Genomic DNA, 17,908 nt, shown 5'->3' with positions numbered 1-17,908 from the left:
GTCAGTTCCTGTATTTTTTTTTCCCTCTTGCCTTAACTGCTGTCATGGTCTGATGCTGAAATATTTATTTTAAAAGTCTAGAGAAGCAACGTTTTCCTCCAGTATAGCTTGATTCTGTCCTCTTGGCTTTTCTTGATATGTCTACATCATTTATCAGGTTTGACTTTCAGGTTTTCAAGATGGAATTCTGATAGGAGAAGCAATCACACTGCAGGAGGTTTTTCTTTGTCTTTTGGTAACTGACCTGAGAAACAAATTTTACATTTTATCAAAATAATTTCTATGTCATTGTTATTAGGTTTTTGATTGCTTAAGAAAACTGAGATTTAAAGGAATTAAGGTTTTTACATCATTCAACTTTCTGTATTAAAACCCTTTCATAATTGGAAATGACCCACACATCTCATGAGCATTCAAAATAACTTCAAGATATTAAATTACACAAAAATTTCACTTAGAGCATTTATGCCATTTATATTTCATTCACTTTTTTAGCAATTATCTATATTACTTATGAGAAAAGAGATATCAAAGCTATTCATTATTTCCTTGTTAACCATTTTTATAACTTGTATATATTAGATGTTCACCTAAGTAAGAAACATAAAGTTGGCTGGGCATGATTGCTTACACCTGTAATCCCAGCACTTTGGGAGGCTGAGGCAGGAGGATCATGAGGTCAGGAGATCAAGACCATCCTGGCTAACATGGTGAAACCTCTTCTCTACTAAAAAATACAAAAAATTAGCCGGGCATGGTGGCGGGTGCCTGTGGTCCCAGCTACTCAGGAGGCTGAGGCAGGAGAATGGCATGAACCCAGGAGGCAGAGCTTGCAGTGAGCCGAGATCGCGCCACTGCACTCCAGCCTGGGCGACAGAGTGAGACTCTGTTTTTTAAAAAAAGAAACATAAAGTAAAATACATGGATACTTGCACCAATAATGCAAAAGTTTCAGCTATTTTTATTAACCTAACAACATTAAATTAGTCTTATTTATCAAAAAATCACACAAAGATAATTTTGTTCTTGGCTGGGTTTATAGTCTTATAATCTTTTTGTCAAACCCTGACACCTTTAAATATCTAGCAGAGACAAATGTAAAACCCAAACAAAAAAAGTATGCTGACAATTCCAAAGACATTTCTATTTTTATTTTACTAATGATCTAAAAGCTCTCTTGTTTATTAAAGATTTACTTAAGTCATGTAAACTTGAAAAATGCTTAGACTCATTTACTTAATTTATGAACACTTTTTAATTTATAAGCCAATTTGCTACCCTCTAAAAACAACACGTAACATCTAGACACATATACCTACATACACACAAAGATCCAATAGCTTTTACCTTTAAATTCCAGCCATGAGATAGCAATGCAAACTCACTGGTTTACGAACATGTTCACATGGTTAAACTTTATTTGTTCTGTTAGGTAATCCAATAAAGGTTGTGAAACAAAATTTTGAATAAAGCAGTTTCCATGATAGTTTGATTATTATTTTTTTTTTGAGACAGGATCTCTGTCACCCAGGCTGGAAGTGCAGTGGTGTGATCAAGGCTCACTGCAGCCTCAACCTCCCAGGCTCAGGTAATCCTCCCACCTCAGCCTCCTGAGTAGCTGGGACTACAGGTATGCACCACTACACCCAGCTAATATTTGTATTTTTTGTAGAGACAGGGTTTCACCATGTTGCCCAGGCTGGTCTCGAACTCCTGGGCTCAAGTATCTGCCCACCTCAGTTTCTTGCGCCCAGCTGACAGTTTGATTTTTAAAGGCCAAATCTCTCCAGACTCCAAAGAACTCTGTAGCCAAACAGCAGCACATACTAATCAGGCCTGCCTCTCCTTAGAGCAGCAGCATGGAGACATGGACTTCCATCCCATATTCGCATTCAACAGCAAAATAAATCCAAATATAAGGCAGTGCTACAATTCAAAGACTGTCTGAGATCAGATGAGATTGGGCATGTTCAGTGTGATATGGATAGAGATGTTCCCTCACTCCACTGGTCCACAGCCACATGCAGACCAACCCTGAAGAATACACCCAAGCGGTCTGCACTCAGATCAAACCCTGATCTCCCACAACTACATCAACACACAAACAACCACCAGAATACAATCTAACTGCTACAACAATAAGCAAGTCCCAAGAGAGTCCAAACTGAAACAGTTGAGTTGCTTTCTCCCTGTTTGTTGGGCTTGTTCAATCTGCAAATGGAGATTCCTTCGGAATTTCTCAAATTGAGAAAAGCAGATCCTGCTGTCTGGACCCACAAATGACACTCACTTATCCAGACACATACTCAATTACTAACAAGCCCCAAGAGTGTCTGAACTGGAACAGTCAGGGTGCTTCCTCTCTCCGTCAATTGGCCTTGCTGAACTTGCCAATGGAAATTCCTTCAGAATTTCTCAAATTGAGAGGAGCCATTCCCACTGTCGGTATCCACAAAAGACACTCACCTGTCCACATGCAGAAGTCAAATTTGAAAGGCTGTTCTTCCTAGGCAATCAGAAATGTGGTTGGGGCTGGCAGCAGCAATGCTAAATAGAGAGACTAAAACCCACATCCTGCCTAAAACAGATGGGCTGCTGCTTAGGGTTGCGGAAATTCTCCCAGCTGGTGACAGCCACGCCAAGAGCAATGTCTTCCTGATGAGGGAACCAAAATCTGTTACTGAAATGCCAGAGGTTCAGTCTAGGTCCTGTTACTCATTGCACAGAATGCCAATCACTGAGGCAAGTATTTCCAGGGGAGATGACTTTATTCAGGTGCTGCAGCTGAGAAGAGCTGCAGATCAGTCTCAAATTCATCTCCCCAAGTGACTGAAATTGGGGGTTTACATAGCAGAGGAGGGATGTAGCTATGTGCAGGAAATCATGCAGCTATGTGTGGGAAAACAGAATTTGAATTTCAGATAAAAATGACTTATTTTTAATGTAAGTATTGCTCATCAATATTTGTATTTGTTGTCTCTGCAATTATTTGTGGTCGATTGAAATTCAAATTTAACTGGAAATCTTGTGTCTTAATTTGTTAATATGGCCACCATATCCATAAGCCTTTGGAGTGGATTGGCTGAAAAAGATGAAGACAAATTTGTACATGCAGCACACATTCTTTTAATGAGAAGAGTGACTTAGTCTCACCACCCACCCTAAAGTACACTCTCCCCACTCTTCTACATACCTTGTCAGTCAACCTATTCACCACCCAATCCCATGTTTTTCACAGCATTTATCAAGTATTTCGGTGCCCGGTTAATATTTTCCAGATGATTGAGAGGCATCAGGATATTCATTATGTTTCTTTTATGGACTAATTGCCTGCTACTCTAGGTCAAGTCACAGAAAGCTTATGGACTGAAGCAAGATCCCAGCTACTAAGGTTTCTGGAAAGTAACTTTGCTAGTAAAAGAAGCTTCATAATGCCTTCGATGGTTATTTATGTTGTAGCTTGTGTCAGAATGTCCTTCCTTTTTAAGGCTGAATAATATTCCATTGTATGTATATACGACAGTTTTTTATTCCACCCATTGATGGACACTAGGGTTGCTGTAACCTGTTGTTAGCACAAAGTTCTAAATTCAGACTGCCGTAACAACAATAACAAAAAAACTGAAATATATGCACTTATACACCAAAATGCTAGGTCTAGTTGTCACTTTCTCTGCCTCTTTAAATTTTTCAGGGCAACAGGAGATTTGATGGGGAATGAACACCCCACAGCTCTGTGCAGGAGTGCCTGGAAGTGAGGCCAGTCAAGGGAAGGCTGCCAGACAACCAACTCAGCTTCAGACCATCTTCAGATCGTAACCCACCAGGGACTGTGGGCTTTGCCAGACCACATTTTTGGTTACTGCAACTCAAGTTGGCTTCTAAATCTCAAAAAATGTGACAATGATACAGATTTTTTTATCTACTTTTGTCTAAAACATTTAAATACTCATTCTGAAGTAACTCATCTCAAAATCCAATGCTAGAAAAATGGAAATAATTACAGGCAGAAGCAATGATTTAAAGGTTTAAAAGAAGCTGTCCATTCTAAAGAGTCAGAGGAAACCTTTCCTTATGAAATGGTTAATGAAATAAATAGGAAAAAAAAATTCCAACACAATCACGAGGTTCCAGAAAACATTGTATATTTATTTAAAAAGTAATTTTCTATGAATGAAATATTTCTTAAGGTTCTGCCTTTCTTTCCTTCCACTCAACAGGAAACAAAATTACTGGATTTATGGTCAAGGAAAATCACTAACCCACAGCCCTCAGATGCACTCATGAAAATGGGAAGAATGCATACACAGGGATCAGAGAACAGAGAAACAGGTGAATCTTGTGGTTGGAAAGAAATGCACTTTGGTATGTACACACAGAATTAACTTTACTTTTCCACTAAGCTCTCTCTGAGACTTAGAAATCCCTACATCTGGGTAGTCTGGAGTCAATCCCAAGGCTTTTATGGTTCCTTGAAGTAAAAAGAGCAGTCTCATGTCAGAAATTAATAGGTCCAGTCTAGCACAATATTGAAACTCCAAACTTCAATTTAAACTCTACTTAGAAGCCTGCGGAAGAGGAGGCAGGCGGTTTTGCTGCCTCTTTTTTTCCCTAGCATCATCAAATCCTCTATTCATTGGCTGCTGTTTCTTAAACATTTCATGGGAAAGAGAAATAGAAGCACAGATATCTGCTGTTAATGGTTCTTTCTCTTACCAAGTGCTGTTGGGGGTTTTTCAGAAGTCACATCATATGACTGAAACTTATCTCCTGTCTGATTTCTACTCAACTTTTGGGATTCTACAGATTCTCACCATTAGGATTTCAGTGTCTGGCAGTCCTCTGGGAAACTACTTTTTTAAAATTATGGTAAAATACACATAACAAAATTTTTCATCTTAACCATTTTTAAGCGTAAATTTCAGTAGTAAGTACATTACATTGTTTTGCAATCAATCTGCAGAACTATTTTCATCTTGCAAAACTAAAACTCTGTATCTGTCAAACAATGACTCCCCATTTCCTCTTTCCCCCATCCCTTAGCAACCACCATTCTACTTTCTGTTTCTTTCAGCTTAACTCTTCTAAGTAACTCATATAAGTGAAATCATACAGTACTTGTCCTTTTGCGACTGGCTTATTCCGCATAGCATAAAGCCTTCAATGTTTATTTATGTTGTAGCTTGTGTCAGAATGTCCTTCCTTTTTAAAGCTGAATAATATTCCATTGTATGTATATACCACATTTCTTCAGTCCACCCATCGATGGACACCAGGGTTGCTTTAACCTGTTGACTTGTGAATAATGCTGCTATGAATGTGGCTGTATAAATCTCTTGGAGATAACCTGCTTTAATTATTTTGGCTATATATCCAGAAGCAAAAGTGCCAGGTTATAATTTAATGTTTAATTTGGCGGGGGGGGAACCACCATATTGTTGTCTGTAGTGGTTTCATTATTTTACATTGCCATGAAAATTTCACTAGGGTTGCAATTTATCCATATCCCTATAGTATTTGTTATTTTCTGGTTTTTTTTTTTTCCACTGGAGCCATCTTAATGGATGTGAGGTGATCTCTTAATATAGCTTTGATTTTAATTTCTCAAATGATTAGTGATATTGAATGTCTTTTCATATGTTTGCTGGACATTTGTTTATGTTTTATGAAGAAGTATCTATTCAAATCCTTTGCCCAGTTTTAAATCAAGTTATTTGTTCTTTCATTTGTTTGTTTTCTGCTGCCCTATAGGAATTTGTGATATATTGTGGATTTTAATTCCTTATGAGATATGTGATTTCCAAACATTTTCTCCCACTTTGTAGGTTGTCATTTCACTCTGTGGATTATGCTCTTCGATGCACAGAAGTTTTAAATTTTAATGTAGTCCAATTTGCCCATATGGGTGGTATTGGTACCACTTCCTTTTTTTATATCTTGCAATGAGTAAACAACCTCCACACACACACACACACACACACACACACACACACACACTCACTCTCTTAAAAAAATATTTTGGTGGCCAGGCACAGTGGCTCACACCTGTAATCCCAGCACTTTGGGATGCTGAGGCTGGTGGATCATGAGGTCAGGGGTTCGAGACCAGCCTGGACAACATGGTGAAACCCCATCTTTACTAAAAACACAAGAAATTAGCTGGGCGTAGTGGTGGGCCCCTGTTATCCTAGCTACTCAGGAGGCTGAGGCAGGAGAATCGCTTGAATCCATGAGGCCGAGGTTGCAGTGAGCAGAGATCACACCACTGTACTGCAGCCCAGGCAACAGAGTGAGAATCCATCTCAAAAAATATATATATTTTGGCAATAAGACTGTTTTTGGTTATGTATCCAAATCCATTCTCTTATTCTATATTTCAGGTAGAATCCTAATTTTGTCAGTGGAGAGCGAGTGTATATGAAATTGTCTATATCTATATAATCAATATCTATATATCTGTCCCTAGCTCCTGTGCAGAGCTTCTAAAAATGGAATTTCCTGAACAGTAGGGGTGCTTAGGGACATCTTTTATTATTTGGTTTTTAACCTTGGTTCCTAACACAGAGTGCCTAACACCTTTGTAATTGCCAGAGTGATAGGAGCATCTGACACAAAGCTCCTAAATCCCTTGGAATGTTCTGGGCAATAGGAATATCTCTGGTTCTAATGAGGTGACTCTTGGTAGGCTCTTAAATGAAGGCTGGTTGCCAGAAAGACCAAGACACGGTTAGAGGCTTAGACATTTCACTCCTACCCCACATTAGCCATAGTTGGGAAAGGGGTTGGAAAAAGAGTAATCAATCATGCCTACATGATGAAACCTCCATAAAAATCCCAAAAATACAGGGTTACAAGAACTCCCAGGTGGGCAAACACACTTAATGTGCCACGAGGATGATGCACCCCAACTTTATAGGGACAGAAGCTCCTGCACTCTGGACCCTCTCAGACCTCCCCCAACTATCTTTTTATCTGGATGTTCATGTGTACCCTTTATTAATATCATAAACTGGTAAACATTGAGTGTTTCTCCAAGTTCTCTGAGCCCCTCTATCAAATTAATCAAGTGTGATGAGGGGTCGAGGGAACCCTCAATCTGTAGCTGGTTGGTCAGCAGTTCCAGAGGCCCAGACTTGACACTGGCATCTGAAGTGGAGGGCAGTCTTGATGGACTGAGCCCTTGATCTGTGGAATTTGATGCTAACTCCAGGTGGATACTGTCAGAATTGAATTGAATTATAGGATGTACAGTGGGTGTCCCCTAGAGCAGCAGTCCCCAACCTTTTCAGCACCAGGGACCGATTTCAGGGAAGATAATTTCTCTACAGACCCTGGGGTGGGGGAAGATGGTTTCAAGATGATTCAAGTGCATTACATTTTTTGTTCACTTTATTTCTAGTATTATTACATTGTAATATATAATAAAATACTTACACAACTCACCATAATGTAGAATCAGTGGAAACCCTGAGCTTGTTTTCCTGAAACTAGATGGTCTCATCTGGGGATGACGGGAGACAGTGACAGATCAGCAGGCATTAGATTCTCCTAAGGAGCATGCAACTTAGATCCCTTGCATTCACAGTTCACAGTAGGGTTTGCACTCCTATGAGAATCTAATGAGCAGCTGATCTGACAGGAGGTGGAGCTCAGGCAGTAATGCAAGTGATGGGAAGTGGCTGTAAATACAGATGAAGCTGCTCTCTCTTGCCTGCTGCTCACCTCCTGCTGTGCAACCCCATTCCTAACAGGCCATGGACTGTTCCTGAAAGGCCATGGACCGTTCCTGAAAGGCCATGGACCGGTACTGGCCCATGGCCCGAGGGTTGGGGCCCCCTGCCCTAGATAATTTATTGATTTGAGGAGAAACCTGCTCCCTACACATCTGGTGTAGGAAGTGAAATATTAAGAGTATTGTAAGAAGAAAACAATCCCTCCACACCCATATATATACTTGCTTCTATGAGGGAGAGGTTGATCTTATCTCTAATGATTTGGTTGAATTTAATCTAAGCCAATCATACTGTTTCTATTCCTCTTGAAATTTATCATCTTAAGAAGGAATATATGGTCTGTCAAGGTAAATGAAAAATGAGAGAAATCTTCTAGTTGAATTCTAGGAACTATTTTCCACTCATTAAGAAGATAGAGGCAGAGACTGGCATGGTGCAACTTCATGGTAAGGATCACTAAGGATTGCCAGCAGCCACCAGAAGCTGGAAGAGAGGTGTGAAGTAGGTTCTTCCTCAGAGCCTCTTTATTCCAGACTTCTGGCCTCCAGAACTGTGAGAGACCACATTTCTACCATTTATAGCTTTGAAATCTGTGCTAATTAATTACTGAAGTCACAAGAATACATTACACAAATAAGTATAAATAATTCTTACGTATAGAATAAGGTCTATACATGTACAATATATGCTTATACATGTATATGTGTTTGTTTGTATATGTATTTGTGTGTGTATATATATAAAAATTTATATATATATATATATATATATATATATATATATATATATATATATCTCTCTCTCTCTCTCTCTCTCTCTCTCTCCAGGCTGGAGTGCAATGGCGGGACGCCGGCTCACTACAACCTCCGCCTCCTGGGTTCAAGTGATTCTCCTGCCTCAGCCTCCTGAGTAGCTGGGATTACAGGCGCCTGCCACCACACCAGGCTAATTTTTGTATTTTTAGTAGAGACGGGGTTTCACCATGTTGGCCAAACTGGTTTCAAACTCCTTGACTTCAGATGCTCCGCCTGCCTCAGCCTCCCAATGTGCTGGGATTACAGGCGTGAGCCACAGTGCCCGGCCGTATATGTATATTTTAAAGAGAATGTCTGTGGGGAGTAGGGTGTGTGTATAAACTTTACTTTGCGTGGTTCTAATATGCATAAACTTCACTTCTCACAGTTTAATTAAATAACTCCCCAACAGCACAGTTTAATTATTTAAGCGTATTTATCTGTATTTGTATTATATTTACTGTAAGTAATTGTATAAAGTAGAAACTTCCATGCTAGTTTTTCAGTTCACAAATCACTATATACATGTTTGTATTGTGATTAACGACCAATCATGTCACTTTTTTCCAAGTCTGTCAATGATTGATTGGTCACCATGCATCTTTTATCAGTTAATACAGAATAACATGGAGAGTTATTCTGTATTATTTTGTAAATGTCACACGGGTTTGTCACTGTATGACAAATTCCAAAGGAAATTTGAAACAGGAAGACAAGAAGAGGAAGGTAATTGAAACAGGAAATTGGTTAGTGACACAAAGTGCAGCAAAAAATGATGGCGCTGAAAGGGGAAATAAAATAGAAGAGAAATGAAGTTAGAGAAGCAATAGCTATTGATAGGGTTATTAATAATTCACCTTTTGAAGGGTCTCTAGATAATGCAACCAGAGGAATTTAGTAAAGGCACACTTATTGACAAAAATAAGGTAAGTGGTTGTGATGAAAAGAATGAAGAGGTCCCAGAGGAAGTTATACGAGCTAAAGTGTTCACATCAAATGAACTCTCAATGTGTTTCCTAACATTTCAAGTGCAAAGAATAGTATATTGGAAGTCTGTCCAAATTTAGGAATAAAAAAGCTTGAGAAGGCATCTAAAAGATGCTGGCTCCATATTGTAAGCGATACAACAACAAGAGCACGTGCTCAATTCACACTACTCATTTTCTTTTAAGCAAAACACTTGAAACTCAGTGTTTTTAATGTTTTAACTATAGCATACTTTTAAAATATTAATTTTATTGTTGTTTACATTTCCCTATATGTTTATGAGTGACAATAAAGTAATTTTCAATCAGGAAAAGAGGATAAAGGAAAAATCATACTTTTCCCTATTATTAAAATAGCTTGGTGTGATATCAGCTTGTGCAGCAATTTTTATTATCACACACTACAGTGCAAAATAAAAACTGCCTGTATATGAAACAAGCTTTCATTAGTTCCTATGAAAACATGTAAAAACAATGGCTTTGTTTTCCCACATTTTACTAAACACTCTACAGGTACACTTAGAACACAGTGGTTAAAAATATAGAACAGAAAAAAGTTATTAAAAACAAGAAAATGGGTGCAGATCCACCTTGTGGCGTGAGAGAATGTGTACACTTTCCAGTACAGGCAATTTATGTTATATACCTGTGTCCAATCGGAGATTTTTAGGGAGACAATATGAAGAAGCCCGAAAGGAAGTGTATGGGACTCCCCATTCTCTGCTCTGCGTACCAAGCAGGTGGGAGGTGAGGTGCCCATTAGGTTGAATTCTTATCGCTGTGCCCCAGCCAATCGTGGGCTGCGGAAATCATGGGCTGTAGAGTCATCGCTGCCGGGGCAGAGGCACCGTTGGTGCATGCCCGGCTGCCGTTGCTGCACCTGCCTCGTACAAACGTCAGAGAAGGCACATGACACGCCCCTGGGGGCCATCTGGCCGAAGTCCACCTGCGCGGCTGAGTGGAGGATGCTAGGTTGCTGTGCTGTTTCTCCTACTGTCTTGCTGCCGCACCACCCCTCAGAAAAACCGGGTCGTCAGTTTCCTGCGGTTTGCACACTCACCACATATAATTAACAATTTGCAATTCACCCGCAGGATTATTCCAGCCTCTGTGATCACACACAGAAGGATGAGCCTTCCTCGTGAGGGTTGGAGATGGAGGGAGAAGGGATGGAGAGTAAGGATGGGACGGAGGTTGTGGAGCAGAAGACCAACACGCCAGGTGGGTGAGGTTGTGTGATTATTCTAGCATCTTTTCTTGATCCCAGCTTGCCCCCTTTTAGCATTGGGAGGGAAGGGCAGGGTAGGGGATAGCGACCATAATATAGGTCTTAAGTAAAAGCAGTTTTCATTAATAAAACAAAGACTTCAATAATAATGATAATTGGCGATTCCAGCCTCCTCCATCATATTGGAAAAGACAGTATTTCATTAAAAATACTTGGAATTTTCCCTTGGAAAAGGCAGTATTTTATTAAAAGACGCTACGAGGAAACTGTTGGTTTTCTGTTCTGGAAGCAGGGCAGAAGATTTAGTAACACAGTTCTGCCAAATAGCACAGGAAAGTGGAGCCAAAGCACCTTCGAGGCTCCTGATGTTCAAACGTTAGGTCTTAGTTCCCTTTCTTATTTTTCTAATACATTAATTGCTGAATTGTGAACAGTAGAACACGCGGAAGATAGAGAAAAGAGATAAACATGATGGGTTTTTTGTTGGTTTGCTTGCTTTTTTTCTCTCTGGAACATAAACAATGACATCTGTTTCTCTTTGGTATAATAGAAAGGAAAATAATGATCATCTCAATTTTTATATGTGGAGGCATTGCTTTTCTTCTTTGGGGGATTTTAAGATTTCCCAGAAAATGTAAGTAAACAATTTCTGCTAAAATTATTAAATTAAATTATTAAAATTATTGTATTATTGATTCAGTTGGATACCAATAACTAGTCTTTCCTTCCTTAATATAGAACAATTTAGAGATAAAAGCATTTTCCAAGACAGTGCATCTAATTGCTCTTCAAACTTAGTCACCTGCTTCACCTTCCAGAATAATCAGTCTTTCAATAAATATGTATCAAGCTTTAGGCACAGTGCTGCCTGCTGATGATACAACAATGAAAAAAAAATGGTATTTCTTGCCTGAAAGTAGTTTATCTTTAACTGAATATGGAAGCATGTAAGCAAACAACTGTAACACAAAAGAAATAATTACTAAATAGAACTATGTTGAATTTGAAGCAGGAGAGGAGATTATAAGTTAGCTGCTTGTAGTCAAGGCTTTAATGAAGGGAGAAATATTTGTGCTGAATCTTAAACTCAAGTAGGCGTTTATCAAAGATCATCTTAGAACACACATGTCAGAGAATCACACCAGGTATAATTATGACGGAGTTACAAAGAAGTAGGGTGAGGGACTGGCAATTGTATTATAGTTCCCTAGTGCATTAACTCTTTCACTGCCATTCATTAGCAATTTATACCTTCTCCTTCATCTCCATTCTCCTCATGCTCATTCTCATGTCTATACCCTTGCTTCCAACTTGTTCTAATTTTAACAATTTGTAGGAAACTTCCAAATGCTCCCATCACCACACCAGCTTACTTACTCCATCTCTGCCCCTACACTCTGCCTAGACTCCTGGAACTGTAGATGCAGTATTCATGTTCTACAATAGATCCTATATTCTCTCACTGGATCAGTAATATCACCCTAGTAATTCTCCACTCTCCTACATCATCCTTTTTTCATCCTCAACTGAAACATCTCCATCAGCAAATATGACATACTGATATCTATATCAACCTTGAAAAAATAAACAACAAAAACAACAGAATTTATTAGACCCCACTTATCTTTTAGCAACCAATTTATTGTTTTTCTCCTTGGTACAGCAACCTCCTTAAAACGGCTTTTCAAAATAATTTTTTATCTTTCCATTTTCTGTTAAATCCACTTGGATCAAGCTTCCACTCTGCTTTTTCCACCAAACTTGTCTTTCAAGTTCACCAATAACTTCCATATTGCTAAATCGACTGGTCCATTCTCCCTCCTCACCTTATTATATAACCTATTTGCAGCTTTTGGCACTCCCTTTTTCTAAAAAAAAAAAAAATTCATTTGACTTACATGACGCCATATTCTTGTGGTTTGCTTTCTACTCGTTTTACCAACAACCGTGATTCCCTGATTCTCCTTCACTCTGATCTATTTTACGACAAACTATATAATTTCAGATGCATAAGTCCCATAAGAGTAGGTATTTCTGTATGTTATGTAGGCTATTCATAGAGCTACAAAAATGTCTGGCGTGTAGCAGGTGCTCAATCGGTAGTTGCTGACTGCATAAATGAAAGAATGAATTAATTAGTAAATGAATGAGAAAACTGGCTTTCTGGTGACCCAAGTTTTGAATTAAGTATTTGGTTTTTATATTGGTTATTGATTTGAATTTGACATTTTAAAATAATTTTGAACATGATACATTCAAATAACTTTGATAACTTGATTTTTTCACTTCACTCTCAGTTCTCAACTATATAGAACCATATTGCCAGTTGATCCTTCCCATTGAGGATTTTCCCACTCACAGATTTGAAGATGAACCAGTTATTTATTTTAGCTGTGGGTAGGAGGTGCTCTCAGAGCTTGTTTCTTTCAGGATTATACCTTAACAAGGAACTTCCTTTATCTAGTGCAGTAACTTAAGGAGTAAAAGTGGAGAGTGAAAAGGGAAATTTTAGCATTCTTTTCTCTGTGTTTCTTGTTTCATAACGGACAAGGAAACAGCGCCACCTTCTAGAGAAATGCTGTCTTTGAAAGACAATATAGTCTCAGTTAAGTTGATGATAGGAACCAGCTCACTGAAGTTATGAATATAGAAACATTTGTTTATTTACACTGCAACTTGTTCTAGAGAGCATAGTAAATTTTAGGAAAGAAATAGATGAATAAAGAAAATTCATGTAGTCTAAAAATTAGGAGGGAAAATGGCTGGAAGATACTGAATTTCTGGAAGTTTGTTATTGAGTTTTTAAATTTTTCATAGATCTCATTCTCCAGTGCTTATTCCTTTCATGTTCTCTTCTCGATATTCAATTTTTTTGAATTGATGTTTAAAGTTAAGTCATTCAAATTGAATATGTAAGTAAAACACATTTTATTAGTCTGAGCTATATAATAATATTTTACTCTGAAGCTCACTCTTTCTCTCTTTGATACTTTCTTTATTCTTTTTCTCTATTACCTGTTAATTTCAGTTGGAATTCCAAGGCACCTTAGAAACAAGACATGCCTAGAAAATTTGACTATGTGTCCACAAGGCTGGAACTGAATCAATAATAATTGCTTCTTTCAATCTGAACATGAAACAACGTGGATCAATGGCTGAGAAAACTGCAGAAGTTATGGATCTCTGGCCAGGCTCAACTCTCAGAATGAAATGGTTAGATTTCTTCTTTGCAATATTAATCTCATTTAATAGCTACTAAAAGACAGGCACACTCCTAGGGTGTAATACATTAGCAAACCAAAGAATCAAAGATCTTTGCCCTTGTGGAGTTTACATCCTAGGGGAAGAGATAAGCAATGAAAAATTATCTTATTAAATATGTAATTTATATATTGTGTTAGAAGTTGGAAAGTTTTATGCAAAAAAATGAAAATTAAGGGAGTGGGTTTACTGCAGGTAAGGTTATATCCCAATAAGATGGTGACATTTTAGGAAGGATGTGAAGCAGGTAAGGGACTATCTAGAAGTGAACTTTCCAGGAAAGGAAAATGGCTGGAGCGTGTGTCTTAAGGCCAGTGAATGTCTGGAATATTCAAGGAACAGAAAAGAAGCAGCCAGTCAATCTATCTAAAATGAGGGATTGGGTGAAGAATGCGGATCATTAGGGTCTTGCAGGCTATTGTAAAGAGTTTAGTTTTTGCTCCAAGCAAAATAGGGAGATACTGCCAAATTATGAGGGAAAATGTAATAGGATCTGACTTAAGTTTTAAAAGAATCATAATCTTTGCTGTGATGAGATTGGCTACTGAGTGGCAAATGTAAATGGAGGGAATCGTTATACGGCCTTTGCAGTAACCGTGCAAGATAATAATGGACTTAAACGGCACTGGAGGGAGTGAGAAGAGATCTATGACAGCACTCTGTATTTTGTAAAGGGAATCTTTGATGCATTATCTGGGGCCGTCTTTATATTGGTTTGAACTGAGCAAGCACAATGCAAACAAAACGTGGATGTGGGCAGATGGAGCTACGTTCAGCAATTGGTAAGCCTTACTAACATGTATTTACTATTAAATGTGTAAAGCGTGGTAAAGATTCTGAGTCTATAACTGGCTTCCTCCATAGATTCCTCCACATCATCCCCCCAAAAGACCCTCAAAAAATAGATGCCAAAGAGAATATTTAGACAAAGTTACGGTTTTTAGTGAGGGTTTGGCATCACATATCAATATTTCTGTATATATATGGAATTGGCATATACCACATGTGAGTCACAAGTGTTCCCTTTATCCTGAACTGGATGCAAGTCTAAGCAGTTTGATCCTTTCCTCTTTCAACCTGGGACCTTGCCTTTTGTTTTTTTGTTGTTGTTGTTGTTCCTTTGGCCTTTCATTGATGGGAGAGCATTAGAGAGTATACTGAAGCCTACACTTTCCACACCCACCAGTGGCCTGACATGCACAAGAGTAAGTTAAGAAGAGAACATGTTTGCCTCAGTTTACCTTTGTTTAAAATTCAAGAACTTCTTTATATTCCATAGCTTGAAAAAACTCATCATACACTTAGAATCTATTTTGTTCTTAAAACACTTACAAATTTCTCCAACGTCAGGGTGGAGAAAGTCATATAAAGGATATTGAGTTCTCGATATTCTTTGGTGAACTAAAGGTGACCACTAGCTACCATTTATTGACTGCCCACTTTGTAATAGATACTGGTTCTGTAGCACTCCATGCCAGATATTACATGTTGTATATAATATAATAAAATTAGTAGCGGAACTTTCTAAAGTTGAGAAAATTCTCTTATGATTATTGTATTTACATTCAATTTGGGGTGAAAATGCACAATGATTTGAGAGTGATAATATACCCAATATTATATTTTATCTTTGAAAAATGTAAAAAAAAAAGACAGATTAAACTTTCTGACTATAAAACATAATATTATATTTTCTTGAAAGAAAATATTAACAGCTTAATGTGGCATTACATATTATATACAGGCCCATCAAAAAATGAGACAGGAGTTAACATTGGTGTATTAATTTGCTAGGTCTGCTGTAATAAATGCCACTGAATGGGTGGCTTAAAGACAGCTCTGGAGGCCATTAAGTCCAGGATCAAGTTGTTAGTAGGGTTGGTTTCTTTTAAGGCCCTTCTCCTTGGCTTGCAGATGGCTGTCTTCTCACTCTGTCTTCATGTGGCCTTCTGTACACACTCAAGTCTGTGTCTAACTTATTTCTTCTTATAGGGACATCAGTCATATTGGATTAAGGTGCACCCTAAAGACCTTTTCTTACCTCAATCACTTCTTTTTAAAAAAAAACAAATACCTTATCTCCAAATCTGTTACATTCTCAGGTACTGGGAGCTAGGCACTTAATGTATGAAATTTGCGGGCCTATAATTCAGCCCATAACAGTTGTTATTAGTTGGCACTACGGATTGGATAAGCATAAAAATACACATATATTTTGGGAATGGGCAGGATAAAAATTTGAAGTTACCCTAGAAGTTAGGAAAGTGTACACCAGTACTGTGAAGTTCCCCCAAATAATTACAGTATAACCAGAAATGTATCATGATTAACCATCCTGTTTTCCTCCGTTTTGAATTTTGAATTTCACATGTTTATATGTATGGCATAAAATATAAATGTAGGAAATCTTTTCTTTAGATTTTATTTGTTTACTTATGTGTATTGTAATCTATTGAGTAAAGAATACCTGTTTCACTACAGTGATGGTGATAAAGAGTGGCCAAATGAACATTTATTTCAGCATTAATAGACCAATTTTGTAATATATGAAAGGTATGTTCAATGAAATGTCAGTTACACTCCCCTTCTTTATAATTTCTAAATGGCTAAACACATTGATATATCAATGTTTATTCTACAGTATAAAGGGAAGAATCCAATCCCTCACAAAATGATTACAATGTTTGCTATAGTATCAACAGCGTAAATTTCCAGGACTGTGTTGTTAGGCACTGAAGTCACATAGTGTCCTTTTCTTCCTACCATCAGGGTCCTGAGGTAAAGTTTGGAGAAAGATAAGAGGAGAGCAACAGCTTGTTTCACTTCCTCTACTCCTTCCACACTGCACGTGTTTTAGAAACAGGGCTAATGAAATTTACATTCTATTTTCGAGGCTGTGCTCAGTTATTTCTCAGGAGGTCCAGTAAATAAAGAATTAATCTATTTGTTTTGTCTTTAGTCAAGTTATGAAACTAGCGAATTATTTACATTAAGTGGATTTGTTGTTGCTGTCGTTGCTGAAACTAGTGAAAGAATCGAGTTTTGTGCTATGAGTCATGGGAGCAAAACGTGAGTATTTAGAAGTGGAGAGGACCACGAAGAAGGAAGCCCTGGTGACTTGAAGAAATCATGGAGAGTTCTCTGGATTCCCACAAACCTATGGGGTTTAGATTCCAGCTAATACTTACACTGGTCTCAGAAGGACAGAGGGCAAGGGTTAACATCTGGCTGATATTAAAGTCTCTGCACCTCTTAATATTTTACTTTGGCCTAGTTTTCTTTTCTTCGCTTTTACATTTCCTGATATAATGAGTAATTCTCTTTTGAGTATTAACTTGTACCATGAACTATGCTAAATATTTTTACCCCTAAATGATGAAGAATTTTTATCATTTTTTGCTTAAATAAATGAGCAAATGAAAGATTGTTTACCTGGGATTATACTAAATGGTAGATTTAGTATAATATTAAATACTAATAGTATAATACTATTAAATACTAATAGTATAAATTAAATACACTTTAAATTCAGCTGGGTCTCACACACATTACAGACATTCAAACAATATGGAAAATAATATTGAAAAAATAGATGGTTGGCCGGGTGCGGTGGCTCAAGCCTGTAATCCCTGCACTTTGGGAGGCTGAGGTGGGAGGATCACGAGGTCAGGAGATGGAGACCATCTGGGTAAGATGGTGAAACCCCTTACCCTCTACTAAAAAATAGAAAAAATTAGCCGGGCGGAGTGGCGGGCGCTTGTAGTCTCAGCTACTCGGGAGCCTGAGGCAGGAGAATGGTGTGAACCCGGGAGGCGGAGCTTGCAGTGAGCAGAGATCATGCCACTGCACTCCAGCCTGGGTGACAGAGCGAGACTCCGTCTCAAAAAAAAAGAAGAGAAAAAATAG

At 38.1% G+C, this 17,908-nt stretch overlaps 1 protein-coding gene and 1 long non-coding RNA gene across 7 annotated transcripts in view; one reads left to right on the top strand and one right to left on the bottom strand.

Moving 5' to 3' along the window:
- CLEC12A (C-type lectin domain family 12 member A) overlaps positions 1–2,598 on the bottom strand; it is a 56,746-nt gene extending 54,148 nt beyond the window's left edge. For 2 of the 5 annotated variants that reach the window (XM_034935336.2, XM_034935334.3), the window contains exon 1: positions 2,467–2,510. In XM_034935336.2, the coding sequence (XP_034791227.1) occupies positions 2,467–2,476 (10 nt within the window). In that variant the 5' untranslated portion in view covers positions 2,477–2,510. Of the gene's footprint in view, positions 1–2,466 lie in introns of all 5 variants that reach the window. The other 3 variants (XM_063592998.1, XM_003829643.6, XM_034935335.4) reach the window with 3 other exon arrangements.
- A 7,741-nt stretch (positions 2,599–10,339) lies between these two features.
- LOC103783464 (uncharacterized) lies at positions 10,340–17,340 on the top strand. Of its 2 annotated transcripts, XR_010108807.1 has the most exons (5): positions 10,396–10,485; positions 10,608–10,734; positions 11,292–11,375; positions 13,770–13,954; positions 14,677–17,340. It is a non-coding gene; the product is annotated as an uncharacterized LOC103783464 (long non-coding RNA). The 2 variants fall into 2 exon arrangements; XR_008620366.3 differs by having other exon boundaries at positions 10,340–10,734.
- Positions 17,341–17,908: the final 568 nt, after the last annotated feature.

The sequence above is a fragment of the Pan paniscus genome, chromosome 10, assembly GCF_029289425.2.
Source record: "Pan paniscus chromosome 10, NHGRI_mPanPan1-v2.0_pri, whole genome shotgun sequence".
Classification (NCBI taxonomy): Eukaryota; Metazoa; Chordata; class Mammalia; order Primates; family Hominidae; genus Pan; species Pan paniscus.
This window is presented reverse-complemented; position numbering and strand designations above follow the sequence as displayed.